The sequence below is a fragment of the Bicyclus anynana genome, chromosome 8 (assembly GCF_947172395.1).
Source record: "Bicyclus anynana chromosome 8, ilBicAnyn1.1, whole genome shotgun sequence".
Classification (NCBI taxonomy): Eukaryota; Metazoa; Arthropoda; class Insecta; order Lepidoptera; family Nymphalidae; genus Bicyclus; species Bicyclus anynana.
Genome location: NC_069090.1, coordinates 3569522 through 3591754, shown reverse-complemented (window position 1 = coordinate 3591754; position 22233 = coordinate 3569522). Strand labels below are relative to the sequence as shown.

General features: G+C 38.4%; 1 protein-coding gene across 2 annotated transcripts; it reads right to left on the bottom strand.

Annotated features, from left to right (window-relative positions):
• Positions 1–4581: 4581 nt before the first annotated feature.
• LOC112052032 (transcription factor SUM-1) lies at positions 4582–21601 on the bottom strand. 2 transcript variants are annotated; one of them, XR_008251053.1, is made up of 4 exons: positions 21296–21600; positions 14479–14732; positions 5558–5660; positions 4582–4735 (listed from the first exon to the last, which is right to left on the bottom strand). XR_008251053.1 is itself a non-coding variant. In XM_052883150.1 (4 exons), the coding sequence occupies exons 1-4, from the start codon at positions 21530–21532 to the stop codon at positions 4656–4658; spliced, it is 552 nt and encodes a 183-aa protein (XP_052739110.1). In that variant the 5' UTR covers positions 21533–21601; the 3' UTR covers positions 4582–4655. The 2 variants fall into 2 exon arrangements, 1 of the variants encoding a protein (XP_052739110.1); XM_052883150.1 differs by having other exon boundaries at positions 14601–14732; positions 21296–21601.
• Between the last annotated feature and the right edge of the window lie 632 nt (positions 21602–22233).

Sequence of the window (22233 nt, the reverse complement as noted above, 5' to 3'; positions counted from 1 at the left end):
GCCCAAAGTATAGCCTTCAAATAGCACTTTTACGCGATTGTATCACAAATAATATGTAGTGTAAAATTTTGTGTCTGGCTTGAAAAAAGATTCTACAATTTTATCTACTTATAAATACTTAAACAATATTGTATTTAAGCATACTTCCATTGAAATACAAGTATATGAGAAATGTATAGATTTTATTAGTTTCCATTTGAAATTAAGTTTTTTTTTATATATTGGGATTTTAGTGTTAACGTCGATATACATAATATTGCTATAAATGTAAATATATTTTTGTAAAATGTTACATTTTGATTAATTACAATGTTTTTTAAATTTTTCACATGTTTCATTTTTAATTATCTACTCTACACGACAACGACTATTTCGTGTGCATAATTTCTTTAAAAACTATATCAGGTATTGTATTGGTAAACTTTTCAACTGAGTAATGAGAAATCTCAAGTGCTTGAATGACATGACGCCTGATTGAAAGCATTGATGCAGTATTAAGTGGTGGATCGCGCTTTCCTAGAAGATGCTTTATAGATCATTTGACTACATGATCGTAGCCAATCAATTTGAATCTCCCTCCATATAGTTGAATCACAAATTAAATAGCCTTCTGAATTGATCATCACGATTACGTAAATGGTCAATCTCATCGTGAATTTAGTTCTCTATGCAGGAGAAAAAGAATTGCCCATCCCCGGCCTAGGCCTACCCTAACCACCCGGTAAATTACTTATATTTAAAAAATCTTGATAATTCTATTTTATTAATGAAATCATTACTTTATCAAAAAATTTTGCTACAACGTTTTATGACATTTTTAATACAGCTTTAATTTGCCCACAATGGGGACAAGCTTAAATCGTTGACCATACAGCCTGAGTTCATTACATAGAGACATAGAGAAACATTAGATTGATTTGTTTGTTTGTTTTCTTGTTTGTTAAGGTTGTTGGTAACACAAAAATATAATATAGCTTCAAAAACTACTTCGTCGCTTTGGTACACCGGCGAAAATTTTGTCCTAGAAGAGTTATAAAAAAGTGTATTTTACTTAAAGAAACATACTTTTTTAAGCCAATTATTTAACCAGATCCTTATTTATACATCATGTTATCATCTCCATATACTTTTATTTGTACCAAGGTTCCCTGGGTCGACGTTGTATGGGCCGGTGGGCATTCCCGTCAACATAATAATTAGGTATGTTTCTCTTTGTCTCTGTCTCTCTCATAATCCAATGAGACTGGAAAGATCTAACCCAGGCTTAAATGGTATTCAAGGCTGCTTCTGGTGCTGAAAAATTTGGGCGCTTTCGCTACAGAGTGTTTGAGGTGAGTATCCCTGAGTATCAAACAGTATTAAGGTTGCAAACTTTACGACGTTTTGGACTATCGTGCGTGAAGATGAGAAATGCAAAATTTAGGTATCAGCGGGAACGTTGCGACGGAGCGGCAGGGCATCCAGCCGTCGCCTCATGTGTCTTGAGTTTAGCGTACTTTATGTATCTAGGTAGCGATACCCGCAGCTAATTTCCGAGACGCCCTAAAGTTTGTATCGGACCGTACCTGCTTAAGTGACATACTAATAATAGACTGACAATAGACCTGATATAGTGCTAGTCGATCGGTCAGTGTCTCGTGCAGTAATTGTTGATATTACAGTTCCACATGACGATAATCTGGTTTAACCCGAAAAGGAAAAAGTATCAAAATACTTGGACCTTGCTCACGAGATTACCGCCATGTGGAATGTTGAGTCAACTATTATTGTTTCGATAGTTGTTTCAGTCAATGGTCTTATAGCGAAAAGCTTCGACCAACACCTTAAGAAGCTTTCTCTTAACTGCTGGATCAAAAGTCGGATACAAAAGGCAGTGATTTTTGAAACGGCGCGTATTGTGAGGAGGTTCCTCACTCTGGAGCCCTTACCACCGATATAGTTCGTAGAGCTGATGGACATTGGGGCTCCAAGGTTATGGCTCTCGTTCGTAAGGTTATGGTTAAGGGGCACCCGGGAGATCCGGGACAAAATAACTACACTATGTGCAGAATTGTCATGAATAAGTCAAGGGCTCAAAGATTATATACGAAAAACGAAACCCTTCCATCCTCGTGTTTTGTTGTTGGTACTCGTCGCCAAATATCCACTTGACTCCTAAATGGACGACCGGTCGCCCATCGTATCCGTTACGTGACATGTAAAAAAATATAAAGTAAACTAAAGGCAATATTAAATATATTAAAATATTAATAGATTAAAACCGCATTCCCTGATTGTCGGCTTCTTCAACGCAGACGGGCTTTTCGATAAAATACTCGCGGGCAGCAAATGGATTAAGTTTAACACAAGTGCAACAACGGTAGGTATTTCGTCCGCGCAAACGAAGCGCGTAACACGATCGGTCGGCATTTAGGACTATCAATAACCTGAGGCAATTTGTCCACCTTTCGCGCGCCGGACGCTGGTGCGCGTACGACGGAAGGCGGGGTTTGGCAGCCGCTGCGTCCCGCCCTCGATTCATTCGCAACTATTTATGCGTATGTTGAATGAACGTAAAGATCAGCGGGCGATGGAGCGAGCTATGCTTGGGGTTTCTTTCCGTGATCGAATCAGAAATGAGGAGATCCGCAGTAGAAACAAAGTCACTGATGTAGCTCAGCGAGTCGCGAAGCTCAAGAGGCAATGGGCAGGCCACATAGTTTAAAAAGCCGATGGACGTTGGGGTCCCAAGGTGCAGAGAGCCGCTGGATACTCTCGACTTGAGATCGTTTTGTTTGGAAGTCCATGCAAGAGCAGTGGCTTTTGGGGGATGTCGAACGGGGCTGTTGCCCGGGGCCTCGCTCTTTCAAAGGCCTCACGCGACGACGACGATGACGATGATGATGATGATGGTGATGGTGATGATGATGAATGACCGTGGTTCTACTTTCCGATATCTATCTAGCTTATTTGATCTTTGATTCACTTGAGAGTGGCTGACATAATTCCCGCTCCAAGGCACGTTACGCCACTTGTCTTAGGTAATATTAATTTAGATTTTGTAGGTAGGTATTTTATAGCTTATAAATCATTATAAGAATCTCAAATATATGAAAGTAACTACTTACCTAAGCATCATTCACTTGTGAAATAGAAGATAACCCCTCCTATTTCATGTCGGTGCCAAATCGTGTAGAAGCTGCCGTTGGTTTTGATTTATTTGCATTGGACGTGGTCTATTCTCGTGCCGCCCACCGCACCACTCCGGCGCAGCGGTGTGTAGTCTTGTGGTTACAAGGTTTCGGGTTCGATTCCCAGTGATGAAACTGCTCTGATTTTCAGGACATAATTGTTGTACAAACTGTTGTGGTCAGATATGTTCTTATTCTAATAAGCTTCAGATTATGCATTTTATGGTGTCTCAATATTTATTTACTTATATTATTTGAGCCGTGATAGCTCAGTGGATATGATTTCTGCCTGTGATTCCGGAGGGTGTAGGTTCGAATTCGGTCCGGGGCATGCACCTCCAACTTTTCAATTATGTGCATTTTAAGAAATTAAGTATCACGTGTCTCAAACGGTGAAGGAAAACTTCGTGAGGAAACCTGCATACAAGAGAATTTTCTTAATTCTTTGCGTGTGTGAAGTCTGCCAATCCGCATTGGGTCATCGTGGTGGACTATTGGCCTAATCCTTCTTATTCTGAGAGGCGACTCGAGCTCAGCAGTGAGCCGAATATGGGTTACGAACGAACGTACGATGTATTTAAATTACATTTATGAATAAATCTATGATTAGGTACTTATTATATTTCTAGAGGAGGTCTGCGACTCTGTTTACGTGGAACTCGAGTTTTAAATTAATCACCTCTTTCATTTCAGTGAAACAAATTTAACAGTATCTACCGAATATATTTCTTCAAACTAAAGCCAATCCATCTGTAAAAATAACAATCATGGAAATCGGTTTTGCAGTTTTAAACATTAGTTTATGTAGAATGCAATCATAAGACTATGAGTAAATAGTAAGAGTAGTAGAGTAAGAGTAAGAATGAGTAAACAAAGAGTCTATGGATGCAGTACATACCAAAGACAAAATACGTGGCTATGTTGACATCCGTCAGATAATTGAATACCCACAGTATGCACAGTACAAAGGTATAAAAGACGAACGCCAAGCAGAGCCGAGTTTAATCTGAGTGAACAAGCGGGTGAAACACTACAGTTTACCAAACCATACAGGCCGTCCAGAATTTAGAGCCTCAATAGCTCAACGGTAAGAGCGGTCGGACTCATCACCGCTCACTCACGGGGTGGTAGTTCTGTCCCCGCCCCGTTGGTCTATTGTCGTACTCACTCTTAAAACACAGTCTTTCCCGACTAGTAGGAGGAGAATGAGAATATAGATCATATTTAAAAAAAAATAAAAAAGACTGCGAATATGTACCTACACAATGTACTAAGTACGTTAGCAGTAGGTAGATACGTACTTACGAGTACCTACATTTGCAAACAAAAACATACAACTGTTATGTAGAAAAGCTTTGCTTCGTATTTGGGCTAGAGTTAGGCCCAAGGATGATAAATAAAACAAGTGCAATTATAAATAAATATTAATTATAATTGAGCACGAGTAACCTAAATTGTGAGATCTATCTAGGTAGCTACAGCGAGCTAGGGGGCGTCCTTCGCCAATGCTTGCACTATACACCGCAAGCGAGCTAGACTGTTGAGTCCACAGGACGTAGATTCACCTGAAACAAAACATCATCATCTTCATCATCATCAAATCAACCGATGGACATCCACTGCAAGACATAGGCCTTTTGTAGGGCCTTCCAAACATCACGATCCTGAGCCGCCTGCATCCGGCGAATCCCTGCGACTCGCTTGATGTCGTCAGTGGTGAGGGGTCGACCAACACTGCACTTTCTAGTGCAGGGTAGCCACTCCAGCACTTTGGGATCCCAACGTCCATCTGCTCTTCGAACTCAAGAGTGAATACATAGTAATAATAATAATAGGTTGGTATTTTTTTACTTTAGAGCCGTGATAGCCAGGATATGACCTCTGCCTCCTATTCCGGAGGGTGTGGGTTCCAATCCGGCCGAGGTATGCACTTCCAACTTTATAGTTGTGTGCATTTTAAGAAATTAAATATGTATATGAACATGGATTTTTCATTTATTCATGGTAAAATTAATATTATTTTAGTCAAAGGTTTTATAAAATGTCCTAGACTATAGACTATAGACTTGAACAATCTCTTATAACAGAACATCGAGCATTCGCCGTTTTTATATTTGTCGAACTAAACAACGAGCCGAGCCAAGCACACATTAGAGCCAAATATAGCTACGAACATCTTGATAAGGTCTAGCGAACGCTCTATTCGATGTTACCATTCCAAGCAAATCTGCTCGCTAGCATGCAGGAACGCTTGATAGATTGCTCAATAAATGTTCTCGTATTTTTCTGTGATGTAACATTCACACGAATGCTCATTACAAGTAAATGCTCAAATCTATCAGCACCATTAGTGAGACTAGGCGTTGGGTGAACAGAAGGGTGCTTACCGTTCACAAATGGTTTCTCTCTGTCTGTCCTTGTGTCTCGCAAGTCGCTCTGCGGTTTTGTCGGCGGCGGCTCCACGTAGCTCTTGCAACTGTCAGACTCCAACTGTAGGATTTTAATTATAGTTAGTTTGGCGGGACGTTCAGATTTTTAAATCTAAATTATCAGTCCCGGTTTTTAGGAAATAACTCGACCGTGCGTGCGTACTGAGAAAGCGCGAGCTTGTGTGTCACACTCACTTCTCAGACTATTATTTGAAACGTCAAATTTTTTCTAATAGATATTTTTTTTTTAAATTTTGATTTCTGTTTTTATTATTTAGAGGACTCAACTTTTTAACAATACTATACATTTTCTCATTTTCTATGCATATTATTACAGTCTATTGTCGAACGTAACGTAAATGTAATTTGAACTCAAATAGCAAGCAATATTCAAAAACGTATGATTATATACGTTTTTTTACGATATCCCGCTTTCGGCAAATGAATCCCGCTTTTTCATTCAAAAAGCTCCTAAATCCCGACTCGGCAAAAAGAAAATCTGGCTACGCTGCTCTTACCTAATATAAAGAGTTCTAATACGTTGAACGATGACGGCATTAGATTATTTTATTGTACACGGGCACAGAAAACATAGGTAGGTACAAGATGGGACCATTGACCTGAATCTCTAAACATAGGCCAAATAATATAAAATATGTTTCTGAAATACAAATCCTTACTTTAAACATCCTACTCTATGACTTTAAATACGTAGGTACATTCTTTAAACTATCTTCTTGCTAAAATGCTACCATAAAAAGAATAAACATTTTGATTTTATCCCCTTTCCCAAGGGAGCGTCTTACTCAGAGAGAAGCCCACAACAAACTCAGCTAGGTATTATTTAATGCATTAGCTGTGTTAGTGTTAGTTTATTTGTAATTTGTAGTTATTCTCGATCGGAATATCAAATGCGTTTCAAACGGCAAAGCCGCGGCGGCGGAGTGTGACGAGCGCGCGGACATACGTCGCGTGACTTGCATTGTAATGTAGCTCGCACATTGTAATGAATGTAACACGCGCAAACCCGCAAAACGCCGCACGTAACATGATGCATTTGTAATGTTGAATTGTGTGTATGTACACCCTAAATTATTGCTACTATTAAATGTGATAACACTGTTTATTTTTGCACCCTGGCAACTCTCTGTTGAGATGTCATTCCTTACTCTTTTACCTTTTTTGTCATCGACATGTCTTAGCTCATATTTTCACTAAATTATACATTACAATAATTGTTATATTTTATAAATGTTAAATAATAAGACATAAATGTGATTCAAGCTCAAGAAGAAGATTTATTGTCTATCTGCCCCCATGCCAAATTAGAGCATGTAACACATTCTTTCAAAGTCAAGTTTACTAACACTCTTGAAACGTTAATGTTATTAGATAATGGTGATATTTTGCCTTTTGAATGTATGTACTCTCATATAAACCTCAGCTGGATATAATTTAATATCTAATTAAGTATCTTAGCACTTTATTTGATAGTGTTCATGCTGCAGTTGTAATGTAGCAGGCACATTGTAACGTAACACGCTCAAACCCGCAAAACGCCGCACGTAACCGTGATGCATTTGTAACACATCTTTTCAAAGTCAAAATTACAAGTCAAGTTTACTAACACTCATGAAACGTTAATGTTATTAGATAATTGTGATATTTTGTCTTTTGAATGTTTTATGTACTATCACATAAAGACCTCAGCTGGATATAATTTAAAATCTAACTAGTTATCTTGGCACTTTATTAGATAGGTAGCGGAATTTATGTGGCTCTATGCCTCAGACTGGGAACTTACTATGCTTAAAGCACGGATGTCTATGTAAAAAAAGTGATAAGTTGGTTGGTTGGTCGGGCTGGCTTACTTTTTGTCGAAAGGATCAGCCTAACTGACTACGTCGGAAAAGCTGCCACCATTCCATGTGAGCATGATTTGTATACCTAAGATTAGTTAGTTTAGGTAAGTGTCTTATTGTATTTTATTCTCAATAAAAGTAAAGTGTGGCATACACTTTACTTAAATTTATTCAATTTAGTTTAGTTCAATTTTAGTTAGTCTTAGTTCAATTTATTTTAAAAAAATAAATTGAACTCGCATATTTTATTCATGTGCACAGAAAATAAATTGAAAAAAATAACTACACTGCTAAATAAGCAGTGGCAAAGATTGCAATTTTGAAACAGGAAATTTAAATCGCTTGATACAGACTCTGGTTTCTGTCCAATACATATTATTCATCCGGAATCCATACATATTTACTACAATAATGTATGTGTAAGAATTTTTAAAAGGTAACCGACGGGTATGGCCTGTATGGGCTCTTTGTACCGTATTAAAAGACTGAGATAACTTTGACTAAATGATTCTTTTCATTTCTGCATGAATAATTGTAATAAATTTCAACTTTCGCGTTTCTGAGAACAAAGCAAAAGTCTTATCATACGACCAACAAAACGGTACTATAGAGGTGTGGTTAATGTGTGATCAGCTTTAACCCGAGAAAAGAACAACGAGATACTATCAAATGAAGATTGGTATTTTATTGGGCAGTGGTGAATGATTGATATATTATACGAGTATGTATGTACGTTTGTACTTTTATTACTTTTTGTGTTAGGTATTGATGACAGGTTTCTCATTTTACGACTAAGGGCAGTTAGCCAGTTAGACAAAATAAATTATGTAATTGTAAACATGAGTTGTGAAGGAATAACTTATAACTAAATATAGGTTTCTAAACTACTTTATTGTAAATTAGCGAACGGAGAAAATCAAATTCTATATCCAATGGTTCGGAAGGCAGTTTCTGCTGAAAAAAGCTGACAATAAAATCAACCTGACTAATAAGTGCTACACGATTGATTAGTCGAGTACCTACTTACTAACAAGATAACCGTCACATGGAATAGTGAGTCCTGTTTTTTTTTTTAATATTTGACATATCTTTTTTAAATATGACCAATATTCCCATTCCCTTCCAACTAGTCGGGAAATACTGTATTAGGAGTGGGTACGACAATGATGACGAATGATGATGAAGTGATCTCCCCAAAGCTATTTACCGCTGCATTGGAAGATGTCTTTAAGCTTCTGGACTGGAACGGATTTGGCATCAACATCAATGGTGAGTACATCACTCAACTACGTTTTGCCGATGATGTAGTCATTCTGGCAGAGACTCTGGAGGACCTTAGTACCATGCTCAACGACCTCAGCAGGGTTTCTCAACGTGTGGGCCTAAAAATGAACATGAGCAAGACGAAGATCATGACTAATACTCATGTACCGCTCCACCCAGTTATTGTTGAGGACTCTGCTCTCGAAATTGTAGACGAATATATATACCTAGGACACACAGTCCAGTTAGGTAGGTCCAATTTTGAGAAAGAGGTGAATCGCCGAATCCAGCTCGGCTGGGCAGCGTTCGGGAAACTTCGCGACATCTTTTCGTCCGAAATTCCTCAGTGCTTGACGACGAAAGTCTTCGATCAGTGCGTGTTGCCAGTGATGACATACGGATCCGAGACTTAGTCGCTGACTATGGGCCTTATTAGAAGGCTCAAAGTCACTCAGCGGGCGATGGAGCGAGCTATGCTTGGAGTTTCTCTGCGTGATCGAATCAGGAATGAGGAGATCCGCAAATGAACCAAAGTCACTGACATAGCTCAGCGAGTCGCGAAGCTGAAGTGGCAATGGGCGGGTCACATAGTTCGAAGAGCCGATGGACGTTGGGGCCCCAAGGTGCTGGAATGGCGACCCCGCACCGGAAAGCGCAGTGTTGGGCGACCCCCCACTAGGTGGACCGAGGATATCAAGCGGGTTGCAGGGAGCCGCTGGATGCTGGCGGCTCGAGATCGTTGTGCTTGGAGGTCCATGCAAGAGGCCTATGTCCAGCAGTGGACGTCTATCGGCTGATAAGGTAAGGTAAGGTAGGTAAGGACGACAATAGATCAACAGGGCAGGGATCGAACTACCACCTCCGTTATAATTGAATACGAAATCACATGACCTAAAATTCACTAACAATAGCTAGTTGGTAATTCTCGTGTATATCCACTTAAGTTACTCAAAGTTAGAGAATAGGCCAGCTAAACGCATTGAGATTTAGGCTTCAACTTTTTTGATTCTGATAGTTTTGTTTATTTTTTTGCCAAAGGTTTGAACAACATCTTGAGAAGTATTCGCTCAATTGTTGAATCAAGACAAAGGGAAAACATAAGACGGCGATGTAGGTGCTCGTATTGTGGTTTGAAACCTTGATCGGTTACTTGAGCACTCAAAATTCCTGCAACGGAAGGGGTGATTTTTTTAAAATTTATAATATTAATAAAACGAAATGTGTCCTTTCTTTTATTTACTTTAATCTATACTAATATTATAAAGCTGAAGGTTTGTTTGTTTGATTGAACGCGTTATAACAGGAACTGGTCCGATTTGAAAAAATATTTCAGTGTTAGATAGCCCATTTATAGAGGAAGGCTATAGGCTATATATTATCCCCGTATTCCTACGGTAACAGGAACCACGCGGGTAAAACCGCGCGGCGTCAGCTAGTAAAACTAATATAACTAGTAAACTTAATCGCTCGTATGTCGTTTTGTTTCAGTTCCATCGAGGTATCAAATGCGACACCGGTTTATTTCTAGGGCTCCTAATCCCGCTGTACCCAGTACCTACTCGTGTCGCGTCTCGCACTTGTCCGTCGCGCGCCGTTGCCGCGACGTGTATACGCGCGACGGTGTGCAACGAATGTACGGTCACCAGTGCCGGATTTAACATATAAAGCGCTTAGGGCGGCAAAATTAGGGGAGCGGAAAAACTTTGGTGATATCAGGCTATACCTATCTATCTTCCTTAGTCCACCACACTTTATGAGTAGTGCAGTAAAAACAAAGATTTGCTTTTCTTAGCATAAATAAAATAATAGTATAAAACAGACGCTCGCAAAGTCGCTTTCTCTGTCCCTATATTCCTATATGTCTATGTTACCTACGGTCACCAGTGCCGGATTTACCATAGCTGAAAAGGCTGAAGCTTAGGGCGGCAAAATTACGGGGAGCGGAAAAAAATTGGTGATATCAAGCTATATCTATCTATCTTCCTTAGTCCATAACACCTTATGAGCAGTGTAGTAAAAACAAGGATTTGCTTTTCTTAGCGTAAATATAAAATAATAGTATAAAACAAAGTCGCTTTCTCTGTTCCTATATCCCTTTCGTCGTTATCAACCCATATACGGCTCACTGCTGAGCTCAAGTCTCCTCTCAGAATGCAGAATGAGAGGGGTTAGGCCAATAGTCCACCACGCTGGCCCAACGCGGATTGGCAGACTTCACACACGCAGAGAATTAAGAAATTCTCTGGTATGCAGGTTTCCTCACGATGTTCTCCTTCACCGATTATATCTATCCCTTTATATGATATATATCCCTATTTTATTATGATACTAGCGGACGCCCGCGACTTCGTCCGCGTAAATTTCGATGTCAACTTTACTACTACCCCTACCCTACCCTACCCCTACCCTACCATTACCCCAACCCTACCCTACCCAACCCCTACATCTACCCTACCCCTACCCTACCCTACCCTACCCCTACCCTACCCTACCCTACCCTTACCCTACCCCAAACCTACCCCTACCCTACCCCTACCTTACCTACACGCTACCCCCATCCTACCCCTACCCACATCCTACCCCTACCTCTATCCTACCCCTACCCTCCCCGTACCCTATCCCTTTCCACCCCTATCCCACCCGTACCCCTATCTCACGCCTATCCTACCCCTACCCTACCACTTCCCTATCCTACCCGTACCTCTACCCTACCACTGCCCTACCTCTACCCCTACCCTACCACTACCCTAAACCCGGTCCTAAACCTACCCTACCCCTACACTACCCCTACACTACCCCTACGCTTCCCTACCCGTACCCTACCCTACCCTGTAACTTCTCTGTCTTACTCCTACCCTTAGCAAAATCGGTCCAGTCCTTCGAGAATGGTGGTATGACCAAGAGAAATAGAGACTTCTATGCAAATAATATAAAGAGGTAAAGTTCGTGTGGTTGTAGGAGGTAATCTCTGGATCTACTGGACCGATTTGGAAAATTGTTTTACCAATAGAAAGCTACGTTATTTGCGAGTGTCATAGGCTATGTTTGATCCCCATATTCACATTGGAACGGGAACTACGTAAATGAAAGCGCCGGGCGTCATTTCTCAGGGCGGAATTTCTGCGTCTTTTAGAAATTTTGTATTATCTCCGAAACTATTTAACTAATTAACATACTGTAAATGGCAAATCTTATCTCCATAATATCCTTGTGATTATTAAATAATTTATTTTAATAAGGATTAAAGTTTAGTTGTATAAATAATGACGTAAACCTAAGTATATAAAATTAATAATTTTTAAAACACAAAAGGTACTATATCTGCTTATATATAGAAGATAGATATATGGTGTCGCGGACTTTTTTGTAGAAATTTTAAAGATACATAAAGTCTTCATACATTAATTTCAATTTTACACAATAGTTAAGGCAGCGCATGCGAATAAGTCTGTTTAAGAGGATTTTCAGTCCGACCTGTATAGCAAAAACTGTGATAACTCGGCTAATATATATGATACCAATATAAAATATAGCCTATAGCACTCCCCGATAATGTAGCATTCTACTGGTGAAAGAATTTTTAAAATCGGACCAGTAGTTCCGAAGATTACCCCATTTAAAAAATGTGACAAACTTACAAACTTACAAACTTTACCTCTTTATAATATTAGTATAGAAGTATAGATATATCCCTTTAAGTATGCTTAAATCTTTAAAACTACGCAACGGATTTTGATGCGTTTTTTTTTAGAGATGCGCCCCACCTTCGCGCGGGTGCAATGCTGATACTAGATAGGTACCTACACTACAGAAAAACTGTGAATATTGTATATAAAAACATAGCGGCCCGCTCCGGCTTCGCACGGGTATCACACTAATCTATAAGCGAAAGTTTGTTTGTAAGTGTGTGTGTATGTTTGTTCCTCCTTTACGCTGAGGCGATTTGGCTGAAATTTGGAATAGAAATATATTTCACTCTGGATAAACGCATAGGCACGTTTTATCCCGGAAAAATCCTTTGTTCCCGTGGGATTTGTAAAAAACTGAATTCCACGCGGACGAAGTCGCGGGCGTTTGCTAGTATAAAATAAAAGGCCTTCATTATACAAGTTACATTTGTAAAAATTGGTAGGGTATTGGTTCCAGAAAAATACAAAAAATAATGGCATTCAAGGTTTTACAAAATTGTAGGCTCCTAAAGGGATAAAAAGGGGTTAAAATTTTTTGAGTTGTATCGTTCATGTTTAAGTTATATTTTTGTAAAATGATTTGTGGGCTATTTTTTATCTATACTACTAATATTATGATCTGTCTATCTGTCTGTCTGTTACCTTGTCACGGCTAAACCGATTTGTACGTTTGGTATAGAGATAAAGTGCACCTTGAAGCAGAACTAAGCTACTTTTTTCCCGGAATAATCCACAGACTAAAAAAACAGATTTCACGCGAACAAAGTTGCGGGCGTCCGCTAGTAATATATAAACATGCGAAATTATAAATAGAGGGTAGAAAGTTTACACGTGGACGAAATCGCGGGCGTCCAAACTAAAATACGAGTAACAGACACCTCAAAACATATTTTAATACAGCTGTACTCACATCGCATTTATAATACTAGTAAGTCCATATTTATAGAAAGTTATTTCGCGAGAGTTCAGAAAGAAAAGTGAAAAAAAAATACCGTCATTCGGTTTAAATATAGTTTGTAACCGCGGAAAACGGCATGTCGCGATGTTAAATCGCCATTAATTCACGTCGGGCATTATTTATCTGTACACGTGCCGACGAGAAATAGAATACGGAGAACGGACCTAAGATCGGATTATTTTAATTGGCTCCACATTTTGTACACTTCTTGTTTGGTGCACAACCATGTTGCGGTAAGTTGACTTTAATAATTCGAATCAGATCGACCCATGGATGACTATTGCTAGACATAGTGTGATTTGACAGGTACCAGCACCAGTAATTGTACCATCATTTAGTGTTAGAGGAAACACCTCCAGCAGGGTCCCAGGACTCGTGACCTTGGTTGTAGGTTTCTCTTTAGGTAGGAAAGGAATCCCTTTAGAATACATTAACACCCACCTCCCCTGCTCGGGATGTTCTCCATACCCACTCTAAACAATTTATCAATGATTACACACAAAACTACACAAAATAATTAACGCGGCTAGCAGCGTGACGGTGTTCACGCTGCCTATCAAAGAACTGAACTCAAGTCTTCAAATACCCTTTTATTTATTGCAACTGTTGCAACAACTTCGTACAAATACCTCCTTTTTATAATAATACTAGCGGACCCGGTCAAGCTTCGTTTTGACATAAGTGCACTTATTCTCTATCCCTACTCTACCCTTCTATACCTCTACCCCTACCCTACCCTACCCCTACCCCTACCGCTTGACTCTTAAACGTTTGTATGTGAAATAGAAAAGGGCAGTTTTTAGGGTTTTCCCGGAAATTATTTGATTTTTTCTCACCTTTTAAACCTTCCCTATACCTCCACGAACATTTCAAGACCAAGATAAGATAAATCCGTTAAGCAGTTCTCGAGTTTTAGTGAGACTAACGAACAGCAATTCATTTTTATATATATAGATAAATAATATAAACAATGAATGTTAATACTACCCGTACTTCAGGAACTCGTAACAATAGGTCTCTCTATGTGTTGTATGGCGGCGCGGAGGATCTCCAGCTTGGGCAGCCGCCCGCTGCCGGCGCGCGCTCGTATCTATAGCTAGCACGTACCGCGGCGGCAGCTCTGAGGGCAGCTTGCAGTCTCTCTATGTGTTGTATGGCGGCGCGGAGGATCTCCAGCTTGGGCAGCCGCCCGCTGCCGGCGCGCGCTCGTATCTATAGCTAGCACGTACCGCGGCGGCAGCTCTGAGGGCAGCTTGCAGTCTCTCTATGTGTTGTATGGCGGCGCGGAGGATCTCCAGCTTGGGCAGCCGCCCGCTGCCGGCGCGAGCCCGTATCCGGAGCTCTTCGAATGCTGCGTTTACCTGAAACAAACATTTTCCATTATTATACTTACATACTAGCAGAACAGGTTAGCGCGATTTTAGCACCGAAATTCCCAATTCCCACATATTCCCGTGGGTGTATACGGTGACAAAATATAGCCTGTGTTACTGATAATATAGTTTTCTATTGGTAAAAGAATTTTTCAAATTATTCGTCGTGTTTCAGTTTGTTCATTAGGTAGATACATACAAAAATACAAGTATTTCCCATATTACAACCGTAGAGGCACGTCAAGTTAAAGAAGAGTATTATTTAGAAAAGACTTCAGAGTTGACTTGACTTTATAAATAGTTATGTCGGTAAAATAAAAGACGAAATTCTTAATGAAAATAACTCGCCGCATTCACGAAATTAACGCACACTTATTAGTTCCGAGCCATTAAACGCAGACACGAGCGAGATCAAATAAAAATTGTTTTGACAAAGTATAGACTGAAGGACGACGCACCCTTGTGAAAGGAGAAAATTTATAATAAGACCCCGTTTTACCCTTTGGTTACAGTGCCCTAAAAATGACCCAGCAGTGTGGTTTTCTTCCATTTTTATTCGGGATTGAGGCATTTCTTGCGGTCGAGTTGAGTCAAGAGTAACTTGAAAATATGAACAAACCCATAGACCTTGCCAGCAATAACTAAAAAATAAAAAATAAATTAAAAGCAAAAACTTTTTTAATAAAAGCTTTTGTTTAAACGCTCTAAAAAGAAGAAAATATTTTTTTTTTCTTTCAAAATTCTATCTATCAACTTTTAAACCTCATTATAAACAATTTATATGATAACAAAAGCTTGTCGCGAAATTTGAAAACAAACTACTACCAATTTAATTAAATGTAGGTACGAGTAAATTGATCTGGTAACTTTATTATATTTTCAATTTCATTTTAATTAAGTGCTGATAGGTAATAAAAAATAAAACCCTAAAATGAAAGGTCACGAAATCTTGACGCTTGACGTAGGTACAAAGATTAAATTTGACAGGGAGGTCTATGCTTTCTAACTAACGGCCTCGAGGTACGGGGGTATAACACCACCCCTTTTCCAACTTCGGACTGAAATATTTGAATTTTTTTCAGAAGAAAGAAGCGCCGAGTGCTTCACATACCGACCTTAGATACTAGGACTGCGTGATCCGAAGCCTGACATAACCTTACCACTGGAGCAATGGGCAGTACAGTCAGGCAGGAAAAAAATTAACTACCTGAACTTAACATTAGATTCTCTTCAAATCTAAGTACGACTAAGGCTAGGTTGACACTGCGTTGTACTGTACGTTTTTTACCCGACTGCAAGAAGGGTTATGTTTTTCGCTCGTATCTTATCTTATTATTTAAAAAAAAATATCTTATTTAAAAAAAAACCTATTACAAAAACGTTATTTTATTAATCGCTATACAAAATACGCGAGGCGGATGACTAGATTAGCCAATCTGGCGAGCAGGTTACCCAATCTGGTTATTTTTTTTTTTTTTAATTATTAACGTAGGTAAGTATGTCTACGGTATATGTGTACGTTATAAACCGCATTTTTCATCAAAATTATGTGAAAACATTCCTACCTATCTAAAAAAAAATTGCAAGTATCAAACTGAGTTATTCTAATATTTGCACTATAGTTTTGAGAATGCCTCCGATTGTTTTTCTCTGAAAAAGTTCAAAGTGTTTATTAAAAGCGTAATAAAGTGTTAATGATTATTTATATAAATAATGAAAAAGCTTGGTGAAAAAACTGCACTGTACGATTGTGTACTTAGTTCTAGATAAGTTTGTAAAATGGTGGTAAACAAAAAAAAATACAAAACTTGTTTGAGTATGTTGAGGGCTCTTCTCGGACCAAGGTGAATTTAGAACCCACGTAACTTTAATTTTAAGTTTTCGACTTTACTTACCACCAATAAGTACCTAAATCATGACCTTGACGTCTCAAAAGTGCTTGTAAACTAAGCCTAATTGAAATAAATGGATTTTATATGTTTAGAAGATGTTGAAAAAAATGTGCAGGACACATTACCGCGCGATACTAAATGTATGTCAAACTCCCATAAAACTTGCATGTGACATCGCCCTAACTTTAAAAATAGCGTCCAATAAAGCGTAAAATATATGGGGGACATCTTAATTTCACATAAAAATAAATTTATCGCGCTGTTCAAAGCGATACAATTTATTTTTATTCTGAAACTCTTGTACCGTTTTGTAAGCCTCTTCAAATATTATGATCGTTTGAAATAAATCTGTCAAAGTTCGTACTAGACGAGCAGAATGGGGGCTAATTTATTGTAAGGGAATCAGTGGATTCCGCGTTTCCAGTTAATGTTACAGGGATTTTATTGATTTACTGTGCTAATAAATTAATTATGCTATGTAAACTTTATAATCAAATTTAAAGAATAGTGATGTACCTACGTAGTTATTGGTTTTATTTTCATTGATGCTTCGCGCCTATTAGTCGTACGTGATCCTCCCTGATGAAGATTTTTATTCGTGAAATAATTTTTCAAAAAAATCCTGTAGTGTTTGAGTTTAGTCGTTACTTATAAAAATACAAAATTACCAATATGTCCTGTTATAATATTAGTGTTTATTAACAGTACCTATAGGTCAAACTTAATAACATTATATATTTTTATATGTACTGTTAATAAACACTAATATTATAAGAGGAAATAGCCCTACCTGTACGATAGTCACCATTGATCGTACGCCTATTAGTCGTAGCGTGATCCTCCTTGATGATGAAGCTTTTTATTGGTGAAATGATTTTTCAAAAAAATCCTGTAGTGAGTTGGGTTTGAGTTTAGTCGTTACTTATAAAAATACAAAATTATCCGTATCAATTTTTACGGAGCCCCTGGAAAACAACGTGTTAAAGCAAAAATTTGTAAAAGTAACCTACAATAAATAATCTAATCCTGTGCTTCTAAGGAAAACAAAAAAACTGCTGAAAAAGTCAAAAAAGCAATAACATTGTTGACTTTGCAATTGCACGTTGTAGAGTCAACATCTCCTGAGGGTTCTCCGGTTTCGGGGTGAAACGTACGTAGAGAGTATTTTGTCGGACCTGGGTGACGTTGTCGCATGGGTTCGTCGACTTTTCGCGGATGATAGCAAAATAAATAAATCATTATATAATCATGATGAACTTCCGCAAAGTAACGCCTGCTTCTATCCAATATTTAAAAGAGGTTAGCTTAATCACGCAGGCACGACTCTATATAAAATTAACCAAATTACATCGAGTTGCAGTCCAATAACATTGTGTTGAAAAAGATAGGGACTAGAATAAAGTAAATCAAAAACTAAAGAGATTTTTCGGGATTTGCCGCTCTTCTATACTCTCTGTCACTGGATATCATATCAAACAGAAGCTGGTACTCGTAAGTGTAAGTACACTTTTCGATCGCGTGTCACTCCACTTAATGGTATTTTAAACACTCCTGTCACCTCGAGAGGAATCTGTCTCCACAAATTAACTGTACCGCTTTAGGGAAAACTATTTGGTTTTATTTTTATCTTGCTTTTAGTGTGTTCTTATTTGGTTACAATTTTTGAAACGTTAAACGCTTATAAATTAAGGAATTTAACCCATAGGTACCATTTTTAATCTAGGTATCGAATGATTAATGCTAGGTAGACGCCCCGCGGTTTCTTCCTCGTAGTACCCGTTCCCTTGAGAATAAGGGGTTAAAATATAGCCTATGATATTCACAAATAACGTGGCTTTCTAGAGGTAAAAGAATCATGAAAATCGGTTTTCAAAAATTTTCGTACTTTCACTGGATGAAAGAAGATGTTATTGCACAACATATAGGCTACTTTAACCGATTTAGATGAAATTGAAGCAGTTATGATCTGCTTCTTGTCTGTCTGTCTGTCTGTATGTTCCTTATAGGACTAAAAACTACTCGACGATTTTAACGAAACTTGGTAACTTGGTTTTCATGACGCTACGATTAATAGGAGCAGAGGAGTAAAGGGAATTCTTGGGAAAACGGGAGCAATTTTGACAGCGATACTACTGTAAGGGCTGGATTAAAAAGTCTAAGGGCGGACGAAGTCGCTGGCATCCACTAGTACTAAATATAAATACACCACGAATCGATGGTATCCGTCTAATTTGTCACAATAATACAAGACTAATTTAAGTGAAGAAACGGTATTTACATCACGTATTTGGGATTACAGGATCAAAAGATGCTCGGGGAAGCGTTCGGATCGCGCTCTGAAAGGATTAACACTTGAAAGGTATTAGGATATACGTTCGTTGCACTTTGAGACACTGAAGTTTAATGTTTTGGTTCATTTTCAGAAAATATATATAGCATGAGAGGTAATAGCCCAGTGGATATGACCTCTGCCTTAGATTCAGAGAGAGTAGGCTCGAATCCGATCCGGTGCAACTTAAATTTTTCAGTTAAATGCATTTCAAGAAATTAAACACGTGTTTTAAACGGCGAAGGAAAAACATCGTGACATCACAGGTATGCACAGGTAGGTATGCTCTATTCTTGCATACCTGTGAATTTTCGTGATTCTCTACGTGTGTGTAGTATGCCAATCCACTCCTCTTATTCTGAGAGGAGAATTGTGCTCAAGCTGGATATGGGATGTTAATCTATACTAATATTATAAAACTGAAGAGTTTGTTTGTTTATTTGTTTGATTGAATGCGTTAATCTCAGGAACTACTGGCCCGATTTGAAAAATTCTTTCGTGTTAGATAGCCCATTTATCGAGGAAGGCTACATGTTATATATTATCCCCATATTCCTACGGGAACGGGGACCACGCGTGTGAAACCGCGCGGCGTCAGCTAGTAATAATATACTTATCTACCTCTTTATCTGCTTATACTAGTTATTACTTCACTACATAGTATAAAACAAAGTCGCTTTTTCCTGTCTCTATGTATGCTTTTCAATGAACCATCTCTCAATGTTCTCAAATGTAATTTATATGCAACTAGCTGGTATACCTAATAATTATTAATAGGTACTAGCAGAACTCCGCGGTTGCACCCGTGTCGTTCCAATTTCAGTGGGAATATGGGGATAAAATGTAGCCTATGTTACTCACAGATAATGTAGCTGTCCATCAATATTTAAAACTACGCAACGGATTGATGCGTTTTTTTTCCTGGGTTCGATCCCCGGCTTTTCTTAATTAGTCCAGATCTGGCTGGTGGGAGGCTTCGGCCGTGGCAAGTTACCACCCTACTAGACTTTTAGACACCCTTTAGACTAAGCTAAGATGTACTAGTATCCGTTGCTATTCGCGTATACCCTTTTGTTTTTCTGTTTTTTTTTTTTTTTTTAGAGTAAGCCACATATTGTGTTCAAGTACATCAAAGGATGTGTAGTATAGTATAATATCTATTTTTTACTAAGTTTGTTGGTCAGTTTTGTAAACCGATAAAAACTGCCTTTGTGAGAGCTTTCGTGCACTGCATAAAAGGTAAACGATACGCAATAATTAATTATAATATTTAATAATTAAATTATTAGTTATTATTCTACTATGATTGGTCTCTTTTTTATTTTCAATCGACGAAAAACGGAGAGAAGGTCAATCAATTCTGTATATTTTTTTATGTATGAACACGTTTTTAGTGGTCCGATTGTAATATTTTTTTGTTATTGGAAAGGATATACCTATTTTGAATTTAAATCCATATGAATTTAAAAAAAAATCCAATCGTAAGGGTAGAAAAACAAGGGATGATTGATTGTATACTCAATAATCGTAAAGTAAAACCACGCATAACTTTTTATAATGTAGTCTGATTTTGAAAGTTGTTTTTATTAGAAAGGGCCGCAAATTTAACTTCAAAAGTTCAACCCTCACTTCGTTCGTTTTATAAAACGCAACTCGAGCTTTAATGACCGTCATAATCTACTTTAACATTATCACCCTAAGCTCGCCAAGCCACATTCGAGCAGCGTGGTGGGTCTAAGCTCCATATACCCTCTAAAATCATGTAGTAGGTCGTTAAAATAGTCTGATTATGATGACATATCAAGATATACAATTCTATAAAAAAATTATAGGATTTCACTGTCTCACAAGAAATTTTCGGGTATAAAAAGTAGCCTATACTTATGAGTATTGTGGCTGGCAGGAGGCTTCGGCCGTGGCTAGTTACCTACCGCCAAGCGATGTAGGGTTCTTATACGATGTCCTGTAGAAACCGAAAGGGGTGTGGATTTTCATCCTCTTCCTAACAAATAAGCCTGCTTCCATCTTAGATTAATGGTGCATTATCACCATCAGGTGAGATTGTAGTCAAGGGCTTCTTGTAAAAAATTAAACAAAGTCCAGAGAATTTTATCACAAACTGTATAAGAACAAAAAGATAATGCATAATATCTTTATTCGCAAATCTTTAGTAGGTTATACCATACTTGTAGATACATATGTTTTCTGTGGATATATGTAGGTACCTACTCGTATTAGGTACGTTAGGTACGTTATATATTACTTAATAGAAAGCACTCTACCTCTAATTTAGAGTGATTAAAATTCTCAGACGTCTATTAACAACCTACTTTTCGTAATCTCCGCCTTTCGCGCAACGTCGCCGCTTTTCTTCTGTCCACGGCCGCAGTTTTCCTTTTGCAGGCTTTGCAAGCCCACGCTAAGCACCGCCTACTGGGTCCTAGCACATGCTGAATGTGTTCTTCCTTTGCCTCACTGTCATTCTTTTCCTTTTTCATTCCATCAAAGCACTCTTTGTCGTTCACTTTTTGAAAATCGAATCCGCAATCATAGACACTATAGCTCATTTTGACATTGACAGTTGTTTTTTTAAACCCCGAGCGCCGCGCGCAACGATTCGCGCCATACTGATTTTAGAGGGGTGTCTTCGGATTTACAAAATATGTCTATTAATAAACCTCAGTAATAAACTGTCTAGCGACGTCGTTGAGAGATGCCAATTTATTGGTGTTTGGATTGAAATTGATGCGGGTGATATTTTTCCTTTGAATTTGCGTTGAAAGCTTTCCGACGTTATGCCATGTCGGTCTCGACGATCATTTTTTACGTCCACTATTCAAAGTATGAAAAATTACAACTTATTTTTTAAACATATAACTTGAGTGCATGACAAATGAATTTGGATTCATAATTCCATTTAATACTTGCACAACGAAAATTTATTTGAATTTAAGATAATAAATAGGTTTTTTAAACTGAAACTAAATTGAAACTGAAGTGCAGCTCAACTGAAACTGTACTAAAGCTGAATTTAAACTGAACAGAAACTGAAATTAAATTTAACTGAAACTGTACTTACTGAAACTAAGCCGAATCTGTACCGAACTGAAACTGATCAATCATCATCGTCATCATCATCAGCCGATGGACGTCCACCGCTGGACCTCTTGCGTGGACTTTCAAGCACATCGGTCTCGACCCGTTAGCATCCAGCGGCTCCGTGCTTGATGTCTTCGGTCCACCTAGTGGGGGGTCGTCCAACACTGCG